This window comes from Lonchura striata, chromosome 19 (assembly GCF_046129695.1).
Source record: "Lonchura striata isolate bLonStr1 chromosome 19, bLonStr1.mat, whole genome shotgun sequence".
NCBI lineage: Eukaryota > Metazoa > Chordata > Aves > Passeriformes > Estrildidae > Lonchura > Lonchura striata.
The window spans coordinates 10949419-10973368 of record NC_134621.1 but is presented as its reverse complement, the minus strand read 5'-3'; the positions used below and the strand labels follow the sequence as shown (position 1 = coordinate 10973368).

The 23950-nt window shown below is 67.4% G+C and overlaps 2 protein-coding genes across 2 annotated transcripts in view; both read left to right on the top strand.

Moving 5' to 3' along the window:
• SDK2 (sidekick cell adhesion molecule 2) overlaps nt 1–10473 on the top strand; it is a 47194-nt gene extending 36721 nt beyond the window's left edge. The window contains exons 25-45 of the mRNA XM_021534176.3: nt 22–259; nt 337–452; nt 586–775; nt 1031–1129; nt 1389–1583; nt 1660–1861; nt 2028–2131; nt 2236–2306; nt 2417–2546; nt 3129–3185; nt 3734–3835; nt 3963–4078; nt 4955–5141; nt 5512–5649; nt 5716–5877; nt 5971–6096; nt 6329–6493; nt 6745–6885; nt 7443–7581; nt 7831–7957; nt 9180–10473. Of these exons, the coding sequence (XP_021389851.2) occupies nt 22–259; nt 337–452; nt 586–775; nt 1031–1129; nt 1389–1583; nt 1660–1861; nt 2028–2131; nt 2236–2306; nt 2417–2546; nt 3129–3185; nt 3734–3835; nt 3963–4078; nt 4955–5141; nt 5512–5649; nt 5716–5877; nt 5971–6096; nt 6329–6493; nt 6745–6885; nt 7443–7581; nt 7831–7957; nt 9180–9536 (3162 nt within the window). The 3' untranslated portion in view covers nt 9537–10473. The remainder of the gene's footprint in view (nt 1–21; nt 260–336; nt 453–585; nt 776–1030; nt 1130–1388; nt 1584–1659; nt 1862–2027; nt 2132–2235; nt 2307–2416; nt 2547–3128; nt 3186–3733; nt 3836–3962; nt 4079–4954; nt 5142–5511; nt 5650–5715; nt 5878–5970; nt 6097–6328; nt 6494–6744; nt 6886–7442; nt 7582–7830; nt 7958–9179) is intronic.
• A 5730-nt stretch (nt 10474–16203) lies between these two features.
• CDC42EP4 (CDC42 effector protein 4) lies at nt 16204–23033 on the top strand. The gene is made up of 2 exons (XM_077787398.1): nt 16204–16268; nt 21155–23033. The coding sequence occupies exon 2, from the start codon at nt 21257–21259 to the stop codon at nt 22205–22207; it is 951 nt and encodes a 316-aa protein (XP_077643524.1). The 5' UTR covers nt 16204–16268; nt 21155–21256; the 3' UTR covers nt 22208–23033.
• The last annotated feature ends 917 nt before the right edge of the window (nt 23034–23950 follow it).

Sequence of the window (23950 nt, the reverse complement as noted above, 5' to 3'; positions counted from 1 at the left end):
GACAGCGCCTGTCCCTGCCAGCCCCTCCTGGAGCAGGAGTACAACGGGAACCCCGACTCGGTGGGGTACAGGATCCGCTACGCGCGGGCGGACGGGCGGGGGCCGCCGGCGCTCCACGTGATCCGTGACCGCGTGGAGCGGGAATTCACCATCGAGGACCTGGAGGAGTGGACAGAGTACTGGGTGCAGGTCCAGGCCTTCAACGCCATCGGCTCTGGGCCCTGGAGCCCCCCGGTGCTGGGACGCACGCGGGAGTCAGGTACCGCTGCCCACCTGGGCTCTGGGCACCCACCTCGGCCAATCCGGCCACTGACCCCCTCTGTTGCCCCCCTCCAGTGCCCTCCTCTGGCCCCAGCAATGTGTCAGCAGTGGCCACCTCCTCCAGCAGCCTGATGGTCCGATGGAGCGACATTCCCGAGGCTGACTGCAACGGGCTCATCCTGGGCTACAAGGTGAGCTCCTGCCCGTGGGCAGCACAACTTTCCCTGGGGGAGCCACCCTGCAGGCTGTGAGCTCCCTGGCTGTGCCACCCCCAGGAGCTGGTGGCCGTGTCACACGGGCCGTGTCACACGGGCTGTGTTGCAGGTGCTGTACAAGGAGAAGGGCTCGGAGGTGCGTGCCCGGTTCTGGCTGGCCGAGGGCAATGCCTCCCGCAGTGCCCAGCTCACCGGGCTGGCCAAGTACACCCTGTACGAGATCCGGGTGCTGGCCTTCACCAGGATGGGCGATGGTGTCCCCAGCCGGCCTCCTGTCCTCGAGAGGACGCTGGATGATGGTGGGTGACAGCACCTGGGTGGGCTGGGTGATCAATCCCCTCCTACCCCTGGGTGATCAGTCCCCTCCTATTCCTGGGTGATCAATCCCCTCCAACCCCTGGGTGGTCAATCCCCTCCTACCCCTGGGTGGTCAATCCCTTATCCCTGTTCTCTGGGGCGCTCCCTGTCCCCCATACCAGGACACCCAGGGCTCCCAGGGGATGGCATCTGTCACTTCTCCCCACTCCCCCCGACTCCAATCTCTCCCCCTGCAGTGCCCGGGCCCCCCGTGGGGCTCCTCTTTCCTGAAGTGAGGACCACCTTGGTGCGGCTCATCTGGCAGCCGCCGGCAGCCCCCAACGGCGTCATCCTGGGTAGGTGGGGATTGCCCCGGGCGAGCCGCCCCGGGACGCTCCGCAGAGGTCCGGGGAGGGGCAGGGATTGTCAGAGACCAGCTCCCCGGGCTCCCCCGAGCATCGCGGAGCCCTCAGGGGTGAAGTTCCGTGCTCGGATGTCGGTCCCGGGCTGGGTGTGAGCTCCCCCGCGAACAGGTTGGGATGGAGGGGGTGGCACGGGGAGGGTCCCAGGCTGGTGTCCCCTCCCCAGCGCCACCACTCCGCTGCCTCCCCGCAGCCTACCAGGTCAGCCACCGCCTGAACACCTCGGCGGCGACCGCGGCCGCCGAGGAGGTGCTGGATGCCAGCGCCCGGCAGTTCACGGCCACCGGCCTGCAGCCCGAGGCCACCTACCTGTTCCGTGTCACCGCGCAGAGCCGCAAGGGCTGGGGCGAGGCGGCCGAAGCGCTGGTGGTCACCACCGAGAAGAGAGGTAACGATGGGGGCCCGGCCGGCGGCGGGGGGCTGGCGGTGCCCCCGCAGTGCTCCCAGCCCCTGGCCTCCCCCAGCCCGGCCGCAGCCCCCCGGGAAGCCGCTGGCGCAGCAGGAGGAGGTGCGGGCCCGGAGCGTGCTGCTGTCCTGGGAGCCGGGCAGCGACGGCCTCTCCCCCGTGCGCTACTACACCGTGCAGAGCCGCGAGCTGCCCCACGGCGAGTGGGCTCTGCACGCCGCCCCCGTCAGCCACAACGCCACCGCCTTCGTGGTGGACAGGTGAGGGGCTGGGGACGCGCTGGGTGTCGGTGCTTCGGGTGGTTTCCCCGTGCCTCAGTTTCCCCGTCTCGTGAGAAGTGCTGGTACGAGGCTGGGAAGTGATGGCGCGGGAGGAGGGAGGGCGGCTCGGGGGTGACCCGTCCCCATCCCGCTCTGCTCCCGGCAGGCTGAAACCCTTCACCTCCTACAAGTTCCGTGTGAAAGCGACGAACGACATCGGGGACAGCGAGTACAGCGAGGAGTCGGAGTCGCTCACCACCCTGCAGGCGGGTCAGCACCTCCTGGGGCAGGGACAGCGGGTACCCCCATGCCCAGGGAACTCCTCCTTTGCCCTGGGCATCTCCGGAGCCTCACCACCCTCTTCTGCCCCGCAGCCCCCGAGGAGGCTCCCACCATCCTCTCCATCACCCCGCACACCACCACGTCGGTGCTCATCCGCTGGCAGGTACCGTGCCCCTGCCCTGCGCTGAGCTGTGCCGGGTGGCACTCAGGGTGCCAGGGAGCCCTGGACCAGAGCAGCCTCTGAGTGCCTTCCCCTCCCTGCCTCCCCCGCAGCCCCCGGCTGAGGACAAGATCAATGGGATCCTGCTGGGGTTCCGGCTGCGGTACCGGGAGCTGCTGCCCGACAGCCTGCGGGGCTTCGCCCTGCGCGGCCTCCCCGGCGCCAGCTGGGCCGAGCTCCCCCGTGAGTGCCCACCGGCCCTGGGGACAGGGGCTGGGGTGGCCTGGGGGTGGCAGGTGGGATCTGAGCTGTGCGGCATCCACAGCATCTCCCAGGTACCAGGGTCGGGCTGTGCCCGCTGGGGCTGTCGCCAGTTCCCGTGTGCCACCGGGTCTGTGGTCCCTAACATCCTTCTGTGTTGTCACTGGCTCTGTCCCACTGCGTCTACAAATCTGAACCTCACAGGGGTGTCTGCACCTAACACGGGCTGTGTGACATCCTGCTGTGTGTCCCCAGCCCCTGCAGGCAACAGGGTCACATCCACTCTGGGGGCAGCAGGGACACGAGTGACAAGGGCAGAGCCCGAGGCAGGACCTGGCCCTGAACTCTGTGGAGACCCCAGGGCACAGACCTGGCTCGTGGCACTCAGGGGATGGGGCTGGAGGATGGGAAGGCTCCTCAGTGCTGTGGCAGCCTCGTTGGCACCTGGAGATGCCAGGGCCGCTTCTGGGGAGCCCTGGCACAGGCTGGGGTGGTGATGGGGTGGGGGCTCAAAGGCAGGAACACCCCCTGCCCTGCACTAACCCCCCCTGCTCTGCTGCCCAGCCGTCTATGCCGTGCACAACCTCAGCGAGGTGTCCCTCACCCAGTACGAGCTAGAGAGTAAGTCACCACCTCCATGTCCCCCTCTCTCTGTGTGTCCCCCACTGCCACCCCTGTGTGTGTGTCCCACTGCCACCCCTGTGTGTCCCTCTGTGTCCCCCACTGCCACCCCTGTGTGTGTGTCCCACTGCCACTCCTGTGTGTCCCTCTGTGTCCCCCACTGCCATCCCGTGTGTCCCTCTGTGTCCCCCACTACCACCCCTGTGTGTGTGTCCCACTGCCACTCCTGTGTGTCCCTCTGTGTCCCCCACTGCCACCCCTGTGTGTCCCTCTGTCTGTCCCCCACTGCCACCCGTGTGTGTGTCCCCCACTGCCACCCCTGTGTGTCCCTTTGTGTCCCTCACTGCCACCCGTGTGTGTCCCTCTGTGTGTCCCCCACTGCCACCCGTGTGTCCCTGCACTGCAGGGCAAGCTGGAACCCCTCCACCCCATCCAGCTGCTCCTTGGGGACACCCCCTTCCTCCCAACAAGGGGGGCTCTGCCATGTCCCCGGGGCGTAGCGGGGCTGCCCCATCCTGGGGAGGGTCCCACTCGCCCTTTGTCCCCAGACCTGAGCAAGCACCGGCGCTACGAGATCCGGATGAGCGTCTACAACGCCGTGGGCGAGGGGCCGCCCAGCCCCCCGCAGGAGGTGTTCGTGGGGGAAGCAGGTGAGTGGTGGCAGGGCTGCGCCCGCGGGGGCTCAGGGAGGGGGCTCGGCCGTCCGGGGATCCCCGGGGCCCGCACAAAGCCGTGCACGGCCCGCAGCAGAGCGGTGACACCGCCCCGCTCGCACAGTGCCCACCGCAGCGCCCCGGAACGTGGCTGTGCAGGCGGCCACGGCCACGCAGCTGGATGTCACCTGGGAGCCGCCCCCCGTGGAGAGCCAGAACGGGGACATCCAGGGCTACAAGGTACCTCCTGTCCCCCCGAGCTGCGCCCCGCCGGGGCTCGGGGCCACGGGGCGCTCCGTGGAGGGGCAGAGTGCCGGGGGGCGCAGGGTGCGTGGCACCGGGGGTGCTGTAGGTGATTTCGGGGAAGGGGCTCTGGGGAGGTGCTGCGGTCCCGAGGAGATCCCGGGTTTCCCATCCCGGTGCCGAGCGGCGGCGGGAGCAGCAGATGGCGCCGTCGGCCCTGGAATGTGTCGGGATGGAGCCGGGATGTGTCGGGATGGAGCCGGTATGGAGCCGGGATGTGTCGCAGTGGAGGCAGGATGTGTCGGATGGAGCCGGGATGTGTCGAGATGGAGCCGGGATGTGTCGGGGTGCAGCAGGGATGTGTCGGGGTGTAGCAGGGATGTGTCAGGATGCAGCAGGGATGTGTCGGGGTGCAGCAGGGATGTGTCGGGATGCAGCAGGGATGTGTCAGGATGGAGGCAGGATGTGTCGGGATGCAGCAGGGATGTGTCAGGATGCAGCAGGGATGTGTCGGGGTGCAGCAGGGATGTGTCGGGGTGCAGCAGGGATGTGTCGGGATGGAGCCCAGGTGCTGTTGGAATGCATTAGGATGCAGCCACGGTACCCAGCCCATGCTCCAGACACCTCCTGGTCCCCATCCGTTGTGATTCCTCTGGCTTGTCCCCATCCCTCGGGAATCGGGCACAGCTCGAAGGTGATGTCAGGCGATCCCTGACGATGCCAGCCGTGCCTGATGCCCAGCACAGCCTGGAGCCCTCCTGGAGGAGGCACAGGGACAGGGGCTCAGCAGCCGGGCGGGGACGTTTGAGGGCTCCGGGAAGGCGAGCGGGCTCGGGGCCGTGCCTGGCCAGCCCCCCGCGCCCCCTCCCGCAGATCCACTTCTGGGAGGAGCAGCGGCCGAACGGGAGCGCCCGGGTCAAGACCCTTTTCCTGCCCGAGAGCGGCGTGAAGCTGAAGAACCTGACGGGCTACACCTCCTACTGGGTCAGCGTGGCCGCCTTCAACGCCGCGGGGGACGGGCCCCGCAGTCCCCCCGTGAAGGCACGGACACAGCAGGCAGGTGGGACCCGTGGCACGGCTCCCCAGCACCCTCCTGCCTCCCTGGGGAGGTGTCTCCCTGGGCCCAGCTCCAGGGATTCACGCTGCAATCCCAAGCAGAACATCCCTGGGCTCACCCCAGCGGGTTTGTGGGGTGGGGGCGCACGGAGGTGAGGTTTCAACAGCTTGAGGAGGATGAAGATCGTGGGAGGAGGCACAAGGAGCGGGAGACTCATTCCCCCCCCCGTGGAAGCTTTGCTGCAGCAGGGATGGGGCCCGGGGGGTGTGAGCCAATCCATCAGCATCGGGGTGGAGGCAGGGAAAGGGGCTGGCTCGTGCTGGGGGTGTCCCCTGCAGCGCTGAGCTGGCCCTGTCACCCTGTCCCCCGGCAGCCCCCAGCGCTCCTGGCTCCATCCGCTTCAGCGAGCTGACCACCACGTCAGTGAACGTGTCCTGGGAGCCACCGCCGCTGCCCAACGGGCTCCTCGAGGGCTACAGGCTGGTCTACGAGCCCTGCACGCCCGTGGATGGTGAGGCCATGGCCGGGGGCAGCGGGGAGGGCTCGGGGGGACCCGGCTCAGCCTCTGTCCCCGCAGGCGTGAGCAAGATCGTGACGGTGGACGTGAAGGGGAACAGCCCGCTGTGGATGAAGGTCAAGGACCTGGCTGAGGGCGTCACCTACCGGTTCCGAATCCGGGCCAAAACCTTCGCCTACGGGCCGGACGTTGAGGCCAACATCACCACGGGGCCCGGGGAAGGTACGGGGGACATGCGGGGACACGGGGGGCGAGGGAGGAGACGGGCTGGGGGCTGGCCCGGCCCCCTGGCTGCAGCTGTGCTCTGCTCCCCAGGCGCCCCTGGCCCCCCGGGAGAGCCCTTCATCTCCCGCTATGGCTCGGCCATCACCATCCACTGGTCCAGCGGGGACCCGGGCCAGGGGCCCATCACCAGATACGTCATCGAGGCCCGGCCCTCAGGTACCACAGCTGCCTCTGCTCCACCCCAGCTCGGGGTCAGGAGAAGGGAAACTGAGGCAGGGAGTGCTGACCTGGGTTGGGCGTTAGCACTCAGTGTCTGCGGGGTGTCCATGAGGAAAACGCTGCTGAGGGGGGGATGATGGCACGGGCAGCACCTGGAGGGACATCACCCCTCGCCCTGGGGTGTCCTGCAGAGCCAGCCTTGAAATCCCAACCCTCTTTTCTCTTCCAGATGAGGGGCTCTGGGACATCCTCATCAAAGACATCCCCAAGGAGGTCACCTCCTACACTTTCAGCATGGACATCCTCAAGCAGGGGGTCAGCTATGACTTCCGTGTCATTGCCGTGAACGACTACGGCTACGGGACCCCCAGCACCCCTTCCCCCTCCGTGTCAGGTGGGTTCTGGGGGGATTCTGTCCCCCTGAGCCAGAGAGAGGGTCCTGCTGCTGCTCTGTTCTCATGGCTGTCACTGAACCCCACTCCTGGTTCCTACAGAGTCCCAACCCCACTGCCAGCGCCCCCTTTCCAAATCCCCCTCAGCCCTCTCCCTTTCCATGGGTCCAGGCCTCTCAGAGCTCCCCAAGCGACCCTGTTCTCTGCAGAGGGGTGTCCCTGTCCCCCTCTGATCCTCCCTGCTGTGCCCCAGCCCAGAAAACCAACCCGTTCTATGAGGAGTGGTGGTTCCTGGTGGTCATCGCCCTGGTGGGGCTCATCTTCATCCTCCTCCTCGTTTTCGTGCTCATCATCCGCGGGCAGAGCAAGAAGTACTCCAAGAAGTCGGACTCGGGTGAGGGATGGAGAGTGGTGGGTGGTGACAGGACCCTCCTGCTCCCGTGGGAGCCTCCTGGGGGTCTCTCCCTGCCTTTGGGGTCTGGGTGGAATGGTGGGATCCTCCCTCCCTGCCCACCTTGGGGACAACTCCTCCGGAGCCCCAGCGCCGCCCCAGAACGGCGCTGTGGCTTCCCGGAGAGCGCCGGGAGCCCGAGGTGAAATGAAGGACTTGTCCCACAGACAGCTGCGGGGGCAGGGCAGCCCCGGGGGCTCGCAGAGGTCACCGGGATTAGCCAAACACAGCTCTGTTTTCTTAGCTCTGTCAAGGGCTCCAATTGTGGGGAAAATCCAGAGCTCCTCGTTAGGCAAACAGCTCCGAGTGGGGAGATGGGGGCACTGGGGCAGGGCAGGGGGCTGGGCCAGGGCACGGCTGGCACCTCCTGGCTGTCCCCAGGCTCTGGTGGCTCTGGAAGCAGAGCAATCCCCCCAGCCCCCTGCGCAGGGCCCGGCCCCCCTCGCTGTGCTGTGCTGCCCGCGGAGGGGCCGGGGGAGGCTGAGCATCCCAACCCGCAGGGAGCAGCTCCAAGGCGGCCGCCCTGAGCCACGGGGAGATGGTGAGCCTGGATGAGGGCAGCTTCCCCGCCCTGGAGCTCAACAACCGCCGCCTCTCGGTCAAGAATTCCTTCTGCCGGAAGAACGGCATCTACACCCGGTAGGGACCCGCCGCAGCCCCTCCCCGGCACAGCGACTCCGCGGTCCCTGTGTCCATCCCCGCTCTGGCACGGCCTGGGCAGGGCTTGCATCCCCAGGGGGTGCCCCCGATCTGCCCAGTGTCCCCCCTGGAAGTCCCTGCCAGGGCTGCTCCCTGAGCCGGCCCTATGGATCCGCTGGGGCTGTCCCCAAGTGACCGAGCCCCGAGCGGAGGGGAGCCACGCTGAGCACCCCCGTGCGTGTCCCCGAGGTCCCCACCCCGGCCCAGCCCCGGCAGCCTGCACTACTCGGACGAGGACGTGACCAAGTACAACGACCTGATCCCCGCCGAGAGCAGCAGCCTGACCGAGAAACCCTCCGAGGTCTCCGACTCCCAGGTGACCCCCGGGGCTGCTCACGGGGACAGGGACCTGGGGCGGGGTGGAGGGCACCGGGAGCCCTCCCTGAGCATCAGCCCGCTCCCCTGCCCGCCGCCAGGCGGGTCCCGGTGCGCGGTTGGGAGCCGCGCTGCTGCTCCCGCCCCATCCCCGGGGCTCGGTGGCACAGCGCCGGAGGGAAGCTGGCACAGCCCCGGCCCGTGTGCCGGGGATGTGACACTGCGGGGGGCTCCCAGGGCTGCTGGGGACAGGGCACAGGGGACGGGAGGTCAGCGGGGCTGGGGGCTGTCCCGCTGCCCGGTCGCTGGTGGCAACGCCCGCGGCTCTGCCAGCTCCACAAAATGCCACCTTTGTCTCGTCCCGGGGCCACGGGCAGCTGTGGCCGGGCAGGAGCGCGGAGCCCCGGGCAGACCACGGGGCTGTCAGCGCAGGATGGACCCTGAGAGGCTGACACCCAGGGAAGGGTCCCTAGGGCTGTCCCCGAGCAGGAGGGGACCGTGCCCAGGGTGCCCCCCCGTCTCTGCCCGCACCGGCTGTTTCCTTGGCAGATGCCGGCTCCTCTCGCTGCGGCCCGAGCGGGGCTCGAGTGGCTTTTTGAGGAGCTGTGAAGAGCTGCGGGAGCTGGCGCTGGCGCGGGGCAGTTCCCACCGCCCTCAATGGGCCCTTTGTGCGCCGCCGGAGAAGCTGAATCCAATTACCGGCAGAGCCCAAAAACACCCTCCCCGCCAGCCCGGGGGCATCGCGGCCTCGGCAGCGCTCAGGAACCTTTTGTACGAGGCTTTATTTTGTTTCAGCAAGAGGCAGAAACCCCCCAGTGATGCCGCAGCCGTCCCAGCCTTTGAATACTTTTGGGATGTGCTGGCCGGCGTTCCCAAAAGAGCGCTGGGAAAGCACCAGGGGAGCGCTGGAAATCACAATTCGGGCTGGAAAAGATCTCTGAGCTCACCGAGTCCAGGCTGTGCCTGGTCCCCAGCTTGTCCCCAGCCCAGAGCACTGAGCGCCACGTCCAGCCCTTCCTTGGGCACTCCAAACCTCCCTGGGCAGCCCCTTCCAATGCCAGGCCACCCTTTCCACGTGGAAATTCCCCCTGGTGTCCCAAGCTCGCCTGGCACAGCTTGGTTCGCTCTCATGCCGTGGCTGGGAGCGGAGCCCGTCCCTGCTGAATTTTGGGGCTGTTGGGTGCTGTCCCCACGCCACCACGTTTGCCCGTGCTGTTTTTCAGGGCAGTGACAGCGAGTACGAGGTGGACCCCGGGCACCAGAAGGCGCATTCCTTCGTCAACCACTACATCAGCGACCCCACCTACTACAACTCCTGGCGGCGGCAGCAGAAGGGCATCTCCCGGGCACAGGCCTACAGCTACACCGAGAGCGACTCGGGCGAGCCCGACCACACGCCCCTCTCCAACAGCACCTCCACGCAGCAGGGCAGCCTGTTCCGCCCCAAAGCCAGCAGGACTCCCACCCCCCAGACCCCCGGCAACGCCCCCAGCAGCCAGCCCGGGACCCTGTACCGCCCGCCCAGCAGCCTGGCCCCCGGCTCCAGAGCCCCCATCGCTGGGTTTTCCTCCTTCGTTTGATATTTAAACAGAAGAAGAAAAAAAAAAAAAAGGCAAAAAAAATCCAAACAAACAGAAGAAAGGGGGGAAATTAGGAAAAAAGAAAAAAAATAAAAAGAACTAAAGAAAAGCCCCAAGGAATTAAGAAAAAAGGAAAAAGCAGTGAGGGGAGAGGAGGAGGAGGAGGAAGGGGAGCAGCCCCAGGCTCGAGGGGTTTTCTGCTGGATGCCAAGCGCCGTCCCTGGGGCTGGGGAGCAAACCCAGCTCCCCTCCTCGGCCAAAGCTTCTGTGCCACGGACTCCTCGGACGAGGTGGGACAGGGGGCTCGGGGTGCGCCCCCATCGCCCTTGGCACCCACGGGGGCTGCCCCGGACCTGCTGCTGGACTCCAGCGGGTGCTGGGGCTGGCTGAGGGGCTCCTGCCGTGCCAAACCCCGGCCCCTCCACTCGTGGCTCCCCCAGGACGTGGGGACAAGCGGTGACACGGAGACCCCCAGCTGCGGAGGGCGAGAGGAGCTCTGCTGATCTTAAACCCTCTGGACTTGACCCCCCCACTCGGGACCCCCACAGCCTTTGGGAGAAGGGGGAAGGATCCCAGGGGATGATCCATTCCTGCCCTCCCTTGTGCCTGGCCCAGCACAGCCCCCGGGAGAAGGCAGGACTGGCACCCCAGGAGAGCCCTGCTGGGGTGCACGTGGTGCTCCCCCCGATCCTGCACCTCGGGGCTCTGCTGAGGACTCACATGAGGCCATCGGAGCCTCCCCTTGGCATTTCTGGTGCTTTGGGACTTTTTCATGGGGTTTTGGGGGGTGCTGATGCTCGGGGGGCTCCGTGGCTGTTTTGGGGGTGTCTGCACAGCGCAGCCCCCACGGTGCCTATGGGTGAGCCAGCACCAGCCCGGCAGGGCTGCAGCGCCCGGGCTCGGCCGAGGGAGATGCCAATAAACAGCCTGAGGACAAGTGTGTCCCCTCTCTGTCACCTTGCTCTGCCAGAGAAAGGCCCAGTGCCAAGTGTCCGTGCGTCCTGCTGTCCCACTGGGCCCGTGGCAGCCCTATGGCACCAGGAAGGAGCTGGGCAAGGGCTGCCAGAGGTGCTGGATAGAGCCCAGACGGGTGCAGGGAGCTGTGGGACCGTGTCCTGCGTGTTCCCATCCCAGTGGGGTCTGGAGCTGCAGGGAAGTGGGGTGAGGGGCAGGAGACCCCGCTGCAGTGTGCTCTGGGCACTGCCAGCAGCAGCCCTGGCACTGGGGATGTCTCCTGGGCTGTTCACAGCCGCCCTCTCTGGCTCTGCCCTTCAGGCCTGGCAGGAAAATCCAGGTGATGCGTCCAGGTTTCACCAGCTGTCACCAGCGGGGGCTGGGGGTGGGGAGGGCTTGGCACTGACGGTGCTGGTGAAGCACCAGGTCCATGCCAGGGGCTGCCAGGGCTGTGGGGGCTGCACAGTCCCTGTCACAGCACCCGGGAGCCCCTGGAAGCCACATGCTGGGACCCTCACCCTGCCGTGGGCAAGGGGCTGCCAGGAGAGCCTTTGGTGCTGCATTTGGGGACCCAGTGCTGCGGCTCCTCCCTGGACTGGGAGAGCTGGGCTGCGGTGCTGGCCTTGCTGCCGAGCCACGGTCACCGTCTGTCCCCGCAGCAGCTCACGGTGTCCCCAGAGCAGCTGGCACTGCTGGGGGGTGACTCCTCTGACCCGCTCGGAGCCCGAGGCAGCGCAGCCCCCAGGGGTGCCCGTCCCTCCTGGGCAGTGCGGGGAGCCCTGGCACCCCACTCGTGGGGACAGTGACGTGGCACAGAGGGGGTTCTGCGCCTGGCTGGGCAAATCCTGCTCCTGGTGTGCAGCCCAGCTCCAGCCCCGGGCGTCCCGGCTTGTGCAAGAGGGACTTTCCTCCCACCCGAGACACGGGGCGGGGCAGGTCCGGGGAGTCAGCAGCACAGGTGAGCTGCCAGTGCAAGGAACGCTCCTTGTGCAAGGGGTGCCAGCCCTGCAAGGGGCATTCCCTGGGCTAGAGATGCTCCTGGCACCGCGGCTGGTCGTTGGGTGTGAGGACTGTGCCAGCCCCGCGAGCAGCGAGCACAGAGCTCCCCTGACACATCTCCCATCCCGGGACAGGACAGGCAGGCCCTGGATCCATCCCTGAGGGACCTGCCTGCCTGACAAAGCCCAGCCCGGCGGCTCACCTGCCCCGACCCAGCTGGTGCCAGGAGGTGCCCGAGGGCACAGCCACACCCGCGGCAGGTTGGGCGCTGGGGCCATGCCGGGAGGTGCTGCCGTGGCTGTGGCCGGGGTGCCAGGGCAGGTTGGGCGCTGGCACCGTGCCGGGAGGTGCTGCCGTGGCTGTGGCTGGGGTGCCAGGGCAGGTTCGGTGCTGGCCATGCCGGGAGGTGCTGCCGTGGCTGTGGCCGGGGTGCCAGGGCCCCGTGGCAGCCACGGTGGCGGGGGCGGGAGGAGCCCTCTGAGCCCGCGGCTTCCCACGGCTGAGGGATGCAGCGCCCGGGGCAGGGGGCACATCCCACCGCCCACCACGGCAGGAGGTGCTGTGGGCACGGCAGGGATGGGCTGGGTGCCAGCGGCACTGGTGAGAGCTCTTGCTCGGCTCTGCTGCCTCAGTTTCCCCACGGAACAGAGGAAGTGGAAGCGGCCAGGCTCGCAGGGGAAGGCGCTGAGCCCGGCCGCTTCTCTCCCACCTCCGCTTCCAACCAGCTCTTTCCCAGATTCCCTCCCCACCATCCCTGTGGTTCCAGGCGGGTGGGGGCTGCCTGTTCCCATTCCCATCCCATTCCCATTCCAATTCCCATTCCCGTTCCCATTCCAGTTCCCATTCCCATTTCCATTCCTGTTCCTGCTCCCATTCCCATTCTCATTCCCACTCCCAATCCCGCTCCCATTCCAGCTCCCCTTCCCATTCCCATCCCATTCCCATTCCCGTTCCCATCCCCATTCCAATTCCCATTCCCGTCCCCGTTTCCGTTCCCGCTCTCGCTCCCGTTCCCATTCCCATTCCTGCTCCCGTTCCCACTCCCGTTCCCGCTCCTGTTCTCATTCCCATTCCCATTCCCATTCCCATTCCCATTCCCGTTCCTATTCCCGTTCCCATTCCCGTTCCCGTTCCCATTCCCATTCCCGTTCCCACCCCCGTTCCTGTTCCCATTCCCATTTCCGTTCCTGTTCCCGTTCCCAATCCCATTCCTACTCCCATTCCCACTCCCGTTCCCGTTCCCACCCCCGTTCCCGTTCCTGTCCAGGCCGCGCTGTGCCGCGGTCAGGCGGGGTGAGCTGTCAGTGCCGATCGCTCCCCAGGACCAAACCGTTCCTGACGTTTCTCCGGGCGCCGCTCCCTGTTTGCGCTTTTCCCAAGGGCAGAGCAGGGCAGAGCCAAAGGGGGGCACAGGGAGATGAGGCAGCCCCGCATGATCAGGGGTTGGTGGAGCAGCGTTGGAGCAGGAGCTGTTCCCTTCTCCAGCGTGACGGGGAGATGCTGATGTGCCAAAAATGAGGGTTGTGACCGATAAAGCTGGGCTGAAATCTGTGATTTCTTGGAATGTATTTATTTTAGAAGCAGCCCCGCAGCCTGGGCTCTCCCCGTCCTCCAGATATCTCCGGTTCCCTGCCAGCTCCTGGGACAGAGCCAAGTGTGTCATGTCCCCACCTTTCCCTGCCTTGGGGACAGGGACAGCCCCTCCTGCCAGGCCGGGGGCCAGACGGGACTCGGCGCATCCTCAGAGCCCCGGTGCCCGGGGCACTGCTCCGTGCCAGGGTGGCAGGAGAGGAGAGCGGCGGAGAGGACAGAGCCAGGTCTGTGCCCCCTGCCCTGTCCCACGCCGTGGGTGCCCGGGGCACCCCCCCGGAGGGGTCCCTGTGCCAGGGCAGGGGTTTTCCATGGGTGCTGCAGAAGCCACGCTCCAGGTGGGATCATGGAATGGTTTGGGTTGGAAGGGACCTTAAATATCACCGAGTTCCAGGCTGGAAAAGCAGCTGCTCTGGGAGAGGCCGGGGTGGCTGCAGCCCAGCCAGGGGATGGCTTCCTGGGGGACAGCGGGCGGGGGGAGCCCAGCCTGGCACTGCCAGCCTGGAGAGGGTTCCAGCTGGGAAAGGTGAGAGGCTGCACGGAGAACCTGCCCACGGCACCCGCCTTGTGCCGGTGCCCACCTGGCCAAGGTGCCAGCAGGGAGGGGCAGAGCATCGTGCCAGGGCTCTCTGGTAACTGCTGAGCCCTGGCTGAACGCTGTGGGGAAGGGCTGAGCCCCCCGGCTCTGGGGGTGTCTGTGCGGTTACTGGGGGCGTTTCTGGAGCAGCGGGCGCTGGGCCCCGGGGCTGGAGGGATTTGGGAGGGGCTGTGGGGACAGTGCTTTGTTCTGGCACCCTGGGGTGTCCGGACAGCGATCCCAGCACCGGGGCTCAGGGGCAGCTCCCCGCTGGCTCGGCAGCGCCGGCAGACAAAGCTGGCAGCGCCGGCAGCAGGAGGAGGGGATGGGGCTGCCGGGAACCCGGGCGCTTCTCCTGCCCTGCTTTTCAAAGTGCTTTTCAAGCCTTTTCTTTTTTCCTTCTCTGCTTTCAAAAGCTGCTGAGAAGCAGCAAAAGGAGCCGGCGATGGCTGAGGAAGGGCGGGAGCGATCCCGAGCCGCCCAGCAGCCCGGGCTCGCCTGCCCGGGGCCGGCTGCAGCCGCGGGGCTCTGCGCGGCACGGAAGGGGAGGGGGCCCGTCTCTCCCAGGCAGTTTTTCAAGTTGAGTGAGTGCCTTTCTTCCCAGCCGGAGCCAGGCCAGCCCGCGGGAGCCTTCCCGGCGGCTCCCACCAGCCGGGTGATGTTAATCCCTCCCGACTGCGCTGTCTCAGCCATCTCCACGCTCCCGTGACAGCGGCAGGTGAGGCGAGCAGCGGCACCGGGTCCCACCAGCCTTCCAGGACCTACTTTGTCTCATGTGAGTGGGTCGAGATGCCGCTGGGGGCTGGGCAAACCCTCCTCCTCTTCCTCACCTACCAAAAACCCACTGTTGAGGACCCCTCCTCAACTGCGGGCCCGGGGCTTTGCTTCTGGCCTCAGCTTCTCTGTATGGAGAGCAAGGAAAATAAAATTTGCCAATAAAACGGGCTATGAAAACGGCACTGGAGGAAGCAGCACAGCCCGGGATGGAGACACAGGCGTGAGCAGGATGGTGCTGGACAGCCGGGCTGGGGGCAGAGGCTGTGCCCTGGGTGCCAACCCCAGCATCTCCGCAGTGCCCCGCTGCCCAGCTCCGTCACCATTTCCTTCCGACGGAGGGAAGCGTCATCCCCAGCTGAGCCAGCCCCGTGCCCGGCGCTGCCCACCCAGCGCTGTCACACCGGGCTCGGGGACCGGAGCTGCGGTGACATGAGAACCCTCCGGACCTCACAGCGCCGTGTCCCAGCACTCCAGACCCCAAAAGTGGCGTGGCCAGAGCATCCCAGCACCCACCCACCACGCCGCTGCCTCCCACCGCGGAGACGTCTGCCAGGCGCTCCGGACTAGCCACGGAACGCTGCATTAGGCAGGTTCGGGATAATCTGGGCTCTCCCGCCCCTTTTCTCCCGCAAAGGTCTGGTCTTAATCCCCGCGAGCGAGCGAGCAGCGGCTGTGCGGCGCAGCGCTCCCTTCCAGCCCAGTGTCGGCGGGGCTGGGATGGTCTCGGAATTCACCGCCGGTGCCGGGGGGGCCGCGGTGCCCCCGGAACCCATCCCGGGGGCCGCGGAGCCCCGCAGCAGCACCCGCGCTGGGCGCCTGGGGTGACACCCCCTGGCATCGTGTGCCAGCCACCGCCCACCCACGGCCTGGAGGGACCCCGAAAGGGATCGAGCACTGGAACTGGCTGGGGACAGGGAGATGGGGGCAGTGGAGGGATGTGGGTGCAGCCTCGTGGGTGTCACAGTCACTGCTGCCCTGCGGCTGAAGCCGCCTCCTCCCGGCATCTCAGCGCGGCTCTTAATTCCCGTAATTAATTAGAGTCGGTCACCCAGGAGCACCTCAACCCCGCTGCTCTGCCAGTGCTGCGGCCAGCTCCCCGCTCTGCCTCTGGGGATCCTGTGAGCCCCCAGCCCACCGGGCCCTTCATCTCCCGGGGGTGCCGAGGAACTCCTGACCCCGTCCCCACTCCTGATCCCTCTCCTGTCCCTGTCCCTGACCCCTGTCCTTTCACCTGTCCCTGACCCCTCTCCTGTCCCCCCTCCTGTTCCTGACCCCCCTCATGACCCTACTCCTGTCCTTGTCCCCCCTCCTGTCCCTGTCCCCCCTCCTGTCCCTTCTCCTATCCCTGATCCCCCTCCTGTCCCCCCTCCTGTCCCTGACCCCCCTCCTGACCCCCCTCCTGACCCCTCTCCTGTCCCTGTCCCTTCTCCTATCCCTGATCCCCCTCCTGACCCCTCTCCTGTCCCTGTCCCCGCTCCTGTCCCTGACCCCCCTCCTGACCCCTCTCCTGTCCCTGTCCCTTCTCCTGTCCCTGTCCCCCCTCCTGTCCCTTCTCCTATCCCTGACCCCCCTCCTGACCCCTCTCCTGTCCCTGACCCCCCTCCTGACCCCTCTCCTGTCCCCGTCCCCCTCCCGGGCCGCCCCGGGCGGGGCCGAGGGTTCCGCCCCCCCCGCCCCACTCGGGTTTGAATGGAGGGCGTGGGACCGCCCCGTGACGTGGCGCCGCGCCATTGGCCCGGGCGGGGCGATGATGTCATCGGCGGCGGGGCGGGGGCGCTCCGTTCCGGCGCGGCGCGGCCATGGACCGGCGGCGGCGGCGGGGCCCGGGCGAGCAGGTACGGGGGGGACCCCGCGGGCTCCGGGGGTCGCGGCGGCCCTGCGGGACTCGGCCCTGCTCGGCCGGGTGCGGCCCGGCTCGTCCCGGCGTGGGGGGAGCCCGCCGCGCTCAGCTCGGCTATTGTCCGGCGGGCGGGCGGGGTCCCCGGCGCTGCCGCGCTCCGGTACCGGGCAGAGGGGCGGCCGGGACTCCCCGCCTCATTCCCCGCCGGGCCGTGGGGCCGGTGCGCGGCGCGGGTGGGCGAAGGGGTTAACAGGATGCGGAGCGCTGTTTGCCCAGCGCGGGGCACCGGCCCGGCTCACCCCACCCCGCCCCACCGGCGATCGGCGCCCGTTCGCTCCGCCGAGCCCCGCGCGGGGGTGGCGGTGGCCGGAGCTGGCGGTGGTCGCGGCCGGGGCGGTGGCTGCCGGCGGGCCGGCTGGGGAAGGTGGATCCTCGCCGCGCTGGAGCGGGTCCAGCGGCACCCCGGGGCTGGCCGGGGCTGGGCGCCGGCGGCTGCTGAGTCAGAGCCGCCCGAAATCCCCGTCCCGCTCATCCCCCGGTGGCCCCGCACGGGGGTCCCGGCTGCCCGCAGCCTGCCCTCCGCCCTGCTGCCCGTCCCTGGGCGGCACACACCGCTGCCGCGGGTGCCCGGAGAGAGGAACCGCCCGGCTCTGCCAGCGCTGGGCACCGGGCTGGCTCCCAGACCCGCTCCGGTGCCCGTGGAACCGCGGCTCCGTGGGCAGCGACCGCTCGCGGGGCGCTGGACTCGTCCCACGCCGCCCCGGTTTGACCCCGGCAGCAGCAGCAGCGGGAAGTATGGATGTTTCCAAGCGCCGAATCTATGGATCAGGAAGGCTGTTCCAAAGGGAGCTGGGATCTATAGAGCAGGAGAGCTGTTCTAAAGGGATCGTTAATGGGCTCTGCGGGGAAACTGAGGCACAGCGTGCGATCTCTGCAGCCAGGACAGGGCTCGTTCCCCTGCCGGGCACGCTGTAAACAAATCTGTTTTGGACGCAGCTCCCTCGGAAACCGTGGAGCGACTCCAGCTGAGCTTTAGCACCGAGGAGGCTCAGTGTGTTTGGGTCTGGGGGTGCGGGACGAGCCTGAAGCCCGATCCCCGGGGCAGCTCCGGGCTGGGCGGCCGCGGGGCTCCCTCCCCGGCCCCCGCGCCAGCCCCGCGGCCGCCGGCGTTGTGCTGAGCGTGCCGCTCGCTGCCTTTGTTCGCTGGGTTTTGTCCTGAGCGCAAACAGCCGCCGAGGGCCCCCGAGCCGGCCGGGGCGGGCTCCGGGCCCCCGGCAGGTAGGGAGCGGTGGGAAGTCTGCCTGCTAACTTCCCGTCCACCCCAGCAAACCGCAGGAATCCGGAGCCCGGCGCAGGTCGGGAGGTCTGCTCAGCCCCGGCATCCTGTGCAAGCCCGGCCAGCCCCTGCTGCGAGAGACAGAGCCAGGGCCAGCCAGGAGATAACCTTTCCCCCCGGAAAAGTCCCCTCCTGGCCCTGCAGAGCCGCGGGCTGGTTCGTGGCCCCGAGCTGGAGGATTTATGGCCCTGTGCGTGTTCTGGCACGTCCTGCCAGCGGTTCCTTGCTGAACTCTGGCTACCTCCTGGCTCTTGGCAGGCCCTCCACAGCGCTTCTCTGCCTTTGGCACCGGCGGCGAGTTCCCAGCCTGGTGCTGATCCGTGTGCCGAGAGCCCTGGTGGGAGCCAAGCTTCTCCTCCCTCCCCGTGTGCCATCTCTCCGTCCCCGGCTCTGGAGCTCGCTGGCAGTGGATTTCCACTTCAGAGGCCGCTCGGTGCATCCCAGGGTTGCGCTGCAGCGGTGTCCCGATGCCAGGGACAGGACCAGACGTGTCACCGGGCGCCGGGGCTGCCCGCACTGCCCCCAGGCCCTGGGAAGAGTCGCCCGAGCGAGGGTGTGACAGTGGCTGGGTCCCCTCCTGGGCCGGCGGTGGCAGGGTGTGATCCGTGCCCTGTCTCCGGCTGCTGTCTGCCAGGCTCCAACATCAAAGGATCAAAGGATCCCCGAGGGGCAGCGCACCCCAAAGCGGGGCTGAGCAGGCGGGGTGGCCTCTCTGTCCCTGCGTGGGTTCTCCCTGGCCCTGGGCGGTGTGGGGGACCCGACCGGTCCGGCACAGCCCCTGCCCCAGTGCCCGGCAGGGCGGGGAGAGCCTCCTCTGATCTTGGGGTGCTGCCTGGGGGGCTCTGCATGGGGAAGCCGGGGAGCTCGTTTGGAGCCGGCTGGGCCGGCCAGGATGCTTTCCCAGTTTGGCTTTCCCAGCCTGTGAGTGGGAAGAGCTGGGGGCAGGATGCATGGGAATGCGGCTGGACTTGGCGTTTCTCCTGTGTGCACTCATTCACTGGCCTCCTTCTCTGAGCCACTTTCACTCTGGTCCCCACGGGTGACTGATGCTGAGTGGGATGAGATGGAGAGGATGGAGGGGGGGGTCTCGTGGGAAGCCTGCACCATCAGGGCATGTGGGCCTGGCCAGGGCTGTCCCAGTTCCGTGCCTGCGCTGTCCTACAAGCAGACATTCATTTACAGGGGCACTTGTGTCCCTGGGCACCTCAGGTTCTCACTCCTCAGAGCTCGTGGTCCCACAGGGCTCGGAGGGCAGGTGGCAGGCAGCACAGGGCTGTCAGTACAAGTTATCCCTCTTGTCCTCGAGCCGTGTGCAGGTCCTGTCCCCTCCCCTTGCCCCAAAGCCCTGCTGGGGCTTGGCTCTGCTCTGGGCTCGCTGCCCCGGGATGGGCAGCGCTGCCAGGTGCCTAGCAAGTCTCTCGGGTTACCAGCAGCTTCCCCTGGTAGGTGGCTGGAAAGGCAGTGCCAGCGATGCCTCCCTGGCCTGGTTTCCTTTGTGAAAGGGCCAGCAGCGGGAATGTCACAGGATCTGCTCTCCCCGAGCGACAGGAGGAGACAAGGGCTCTGTGTCCAGCTCCCCGGGCCGGGCTGTGTGGGCAGCAGTGTCCATCTGTGCTGCCATGGCCTCGGGGCGAGCTGTGAGCAAAACATCGAGGGATGGGGGAGATTTTGGCTGTGAAGAGGCTCCATGGGCTGGAGCGTTTAGGGGAGGGGGACACGGTGCTGCTGGGGAGGCTGTGACGGTGATGGAGCACTGCTGGCCCGGCTGGGACCGCTCCAACCTCCCGGTGGCCCCTTTGCCGCGGCTTGCAAAGTATCTCACAAATGCTGAACTTGGCCCCGAAATCTAAATACGAGGCAGGGACAGTCCCCAGATGGCCTAAATCAGCAGCACGGTTGCCTGGCCCAGCTGGGGAGCTCGCCGGGAGTGTTTGTTTTATGGAAAACCAGAGGCTGGAGGAATGCTGGTCTGGAAGGAGATGTTGGAAGGGGAGAGCGTTCGTGCCATGCACACGCGCCCGGCTGGGTGTGCAGGAGATCCCAGAGAGGGAGCAGGGCTGCTCCTCTGCGTTGGGATGGGCTGAGGGGGGAAGGAATTCCCCCAGCTCCTGGTTTGAGGCGCAGGGACGGGGGTGTGGCTCCTGGGTGGGTTCTCCCTGCTGCTGGGGATGAACTGGGGGCTCCCTGCTGGTCCCCCATGTGCCATCATCCCCCCGGGTGGCCCTGGGGGCTCGGGCTGCGCCTCCCTGGGCTGGTGGCATGCTGGACAGGGAGCGTGGCCATGTGCCACCAGCGCCGTGCCATGGGGCACTCCTGGCTCCATCCGGGAGCCATGCACGGGAGGGTTGGGCACTGGGACTTTGTCCCACGTGGGGCCAGAGTCTGTCCTGCCCGGCCACAGCCTGCCTGCGCTCCTGCTGCTCCTCTGGGGGACGGCGGGGTGTCACAGCGTGGGGGTGTCCCCTGGCCCTGCTGGAGCTGTGGCCGTGGCTCCCGGTGCTCCAGCCGGGCAGGGCCGGGCTGTGCTGGGGCCACCGCGGGCAGCGGGGCCGTGGCCGCCGCCCCGCGGCTCGCTCCGAGGACACACGTCCGTCCCTTCCCGTGCGTGTCACGGGGCGGCGGTGCCCGGAGGGAGGAAGAGGGCGGCCACGAGCCCTTCCTCCCCGGCAGCGTCCCCCGGGACCACCTGCGGCTGCCTGGCGCCGCGGGATGCGGCGGCACGGTCGCTGTCCTTGTCCCCTCCTGCGTGGCTACCGGCGCTGGGTTGCACGGCTCGGCTGGTGGCCCCGAGGTGGCCGAGGGAAGGAGTAACGTGCCCGCTGCCATTGTGGTCGGACGGAGCCCTCGTCATCTCTGTCACCTCTGAGTCACAGCGGTGACGATGGGACGGCTGGGGAGGGTGGGGACGGCCACACATGGACCCAGCTCCGAGGGGCAGCGCGGAGGGTTTTGGGGGCTCCAGGGCAGCAGCAAAGCAGTGTCCCCACGTGCCCAGCCTGCCGAGCATGAAGGGGTCCCCATCCTGGTCCCCCCGTCCCCCTGCTCGGCTGGCGGTGCCTCCCGGGGGCTCTACGCCCTCCTCACACACTTCCTGCCGTCTGTTTCCAATTCCTCCTGGCGTCTGCTCCTCCCTGCTTTCTTCCAATTAGGAAAAAAAAAATCCCAGGCATCTTCTCAGCGCGCTGCTCGCAGAGGCTGGAGCTGCCGTGCCCCACTTGGGAGGGCTGGGGCTGCACGGGGAGGGGCAGAGCGTGCCCGTGGTGCCCATTCATGTGGGGCACACAGGGATCATCCTGAGGGATTTCTGTGCCCAGGTCTTTCTCCTGAGGGTCTCTCTGCTCCGGGAATGGGTCTGGGGCTGTGGGGAGCTCAGAGGGGCCTGAAGATGTGTCCTGTGTGGAATGATACCCTGCATGGAGCCAATTCCCAGGAGAGCCAAGCAGGCTGGTGGGCACAGGGTCACATTTTGCAGCTTGCTGGGATGAAATCTGGTGCCCCACCCACATCCTCGAAGCCTGACCGCGTCCCTCTCTCCTCTCCCCTAGGAGTGACCCATCCGTGACGCCGGCGGGATCCCGGCTGCGGAACCCCACCTGCGAGCGCCAGGCACGGGACCCGGCGCGGCACAGCCTCCCCTGGGTGCCACCATGCCGATCCTCAAGCAGCTCGTGTCCAACTCGGCGCACTCCAAGCGCCGCTCGCGCGCCGACCTGACGGCCGAGATGATCAGCGCACCCCTGGGAGACTTCCGCCACACCATGCACGTGGGGCGCGCCGGGGACGCCTTCGGGGACACCTCCTTCCTCACCAGCAAGGCCGGGGAGCCGGTGCCGGAGGCGGGAGAGGAGCCGGGCGCCTCCAAGCCCGGCCTGCTGTCCCGCCGCTTCCGCAGCAGCAAGCGCTCGCAGTCGGTGACGCGCGGCGACCGGCGGGACATGCTGGGCTCGCTGCGGGACTCGGCGCTCTTCGTCAAGAACGCCGTGTCCCTGCCCCAGCTCAACGAGAAGGACGCGGACAGGAGCGCGGGGCAGCTGCCCAAGAGCCTCTCCTCCAGCCCCGTGAAGAAGCTGCCCGAGGAGATGAGCCCCGAAGAGCAGCAGCGCCCGAACGGGGCGGCCGCGGGGCCGCTGAGCCCCGGCTTGGACGAGCGCGACTTCGGGGACATCACAGACCTGCCCGTGGTGGTGGCCAAGGGTGGCGCGGGCTTGAAGCACGCCGAGTCCATCATGTCCTTCCACATCGACCTGGGGCCCTCCATGCTCGGGGACGTGCTGAGCATCATGGATAAGGATCAATGGGAGCCGGACGAAGATCCCGAGGCGGAGGAGAGCCGCGAGGAGGAGGAGGAGGAGGAGGAAGAGGAGCCTGCCCCGCCTGGCTCCCCGCTGGTGGCCGCGGCGGCCCTGCCGAGCCAGAGCCCGGCCCGTGGCGCCGGTGGCCGCAGCCCCAGGGACAGCAGTTCCGTGTCCAGCTGCACCTCGGGGCCCGAGGAGCGCAGCCCCGTCCCCCGGCCACCGAGCCAGCGTGGGGGGCCCCTGAAACGCCCCGACAAGGAGTTCTCGTTCGCCGACGAGGATGACGACGAGATCCGGGTATAAAGGAGGGCCAAGCCGAGGGTCTGGTTCTCACTGCGGTGGCCTGGACACAGGGCTGAACACCCCAACTGGTGGCACTGGGGAAGACTCAACTCCTGCCTCGGTCCCTCTCTGTGCTGCAGCAGGACAGCGCTCTGCTCCCGGGGCCGGGGCCGTTCCTGACAGCCCCAGCCAGCTCCAGCACTTCCTGGGAGGGGGAAGCAGACTCGATTTCGGTTCTTTCTGTTGGACTTTGGATATTAGCTCCTTTCTCCTGCCCCCCTGCCCGTGTAAAGCGATTTAGGATCCAACGAGACGAGCCTTTGGAGTTTTAGCCCTTTTAGTAATATATATATATTTTCCGTCGTACAGTTTTTACTGTTTTCTGATTTGTACTTACCTTTCTCTACTCTCTTTTGGTTTTAACTGAGGGAAGATTTCCCGTGAGGAAGAACTTTGCTCTGGAGCTGAGAGGTGGCCTGGGACTATGGGCAGCTCCAGCTTCCTGGGTTTCCTGGGAACTTTCTGCAGGCCAAGAGCCTCCCAGTGCCGTGGCAGGTGCTCGCTCCCCATCCCTCGGATGGAAAGATGGAAGGATGGATGGTTCCATCCCAGATGCTTGACTCTCCAACCAGCCTGGGGGTCACAGGCATGCTCCCAGCCAGCTCTAGGCATGCTGATGGAAGTGCAGGTCTGTCCCCTGTGGGAGGAGCTCCTGGAAGCTGCTGGAGCCGGGGAATTCCGGTGTCCCGGTGGGGCCGGGCAGTGCCGGGAGCAGGCGGCTGGAACAGGAGGTTTTATACCGTCTATGTACAAATACAAGGAATAAAAGGAAATGGTAGTGACCGCAGTGGCCTGAGTTCCTGAGGGGTGACACGTGGCGGGGAGCTGCTGCCCAAGCAGGAGCAGTGTCCCTGTGCTGCCACCAGCCCTGTCCTGCTGCCCATCGCTGGCCCTGCTCCTGGCCGCAGTGGGGCACCTGCCGTGGCCCAGCTCTCTGTGCCGTTGCCTGAGGAAGCGGGAGAGCTCCTGCTGGCCGGATCTGGCTCGGGGCTGGGACCCTCAGGCCAGGTGGCTCCTGCCAAGGGCTGGCCCTGCCAACGCTGCCCTCTCCTCCCCCAGCCCTGCTGCCTCCAGCCTGGGAGGAGGGGACGGTGCTGGGGGGCAGGACTGGCTGTCCCTGCTCCCACGGGCTGGGGGCCAAGGCGTGCCCTGGGGGTTCCTGGCCCTGCGGGGCTGCTGTGGCCCTGGATGATCCCAGCAGAGCATCAGAGCAGTCTGATCACACAGCCAGCTTCCCACAGCTCAGCCACTGGGGAAATGGGGCTTTGCCAGTGCTGGGAGGGACTTCCCGCTCCAGCCCCTGGGATGGAGCTGGGCTGAGATGGGGCAAAGTGCCAGGAATGGCCCCACAGCCTTTCCCTGAGCGCTGGCCTCCTCACTGGAGAGAGGGAATGATTTATCTCCCCAAACATCTCCCAGCCCTGGGAGGGGCTGGATGCCCCTGTCCACCCCAATGGATCTCCCTGGAGATGCCAGGGGAGTGGCAAATGCTGTGCCACAGTGGGCACACAATGGGGTCCTGTCCTGTCACCCTGGGCAGGGGACATTGGGCCATTGTCTGGGACAGGGAGAACAACAGCAGCTGCAGCGGGAGGCTCTGAGCTCACAGGCTGCCTCTGCCCTGGTCACTGTGCCCCCCTGCCCTGTGCCAGGGTCCCATGGCCCATCCCCTGAGGCAGTGATCCTGGTCACTGTCACCTGGGA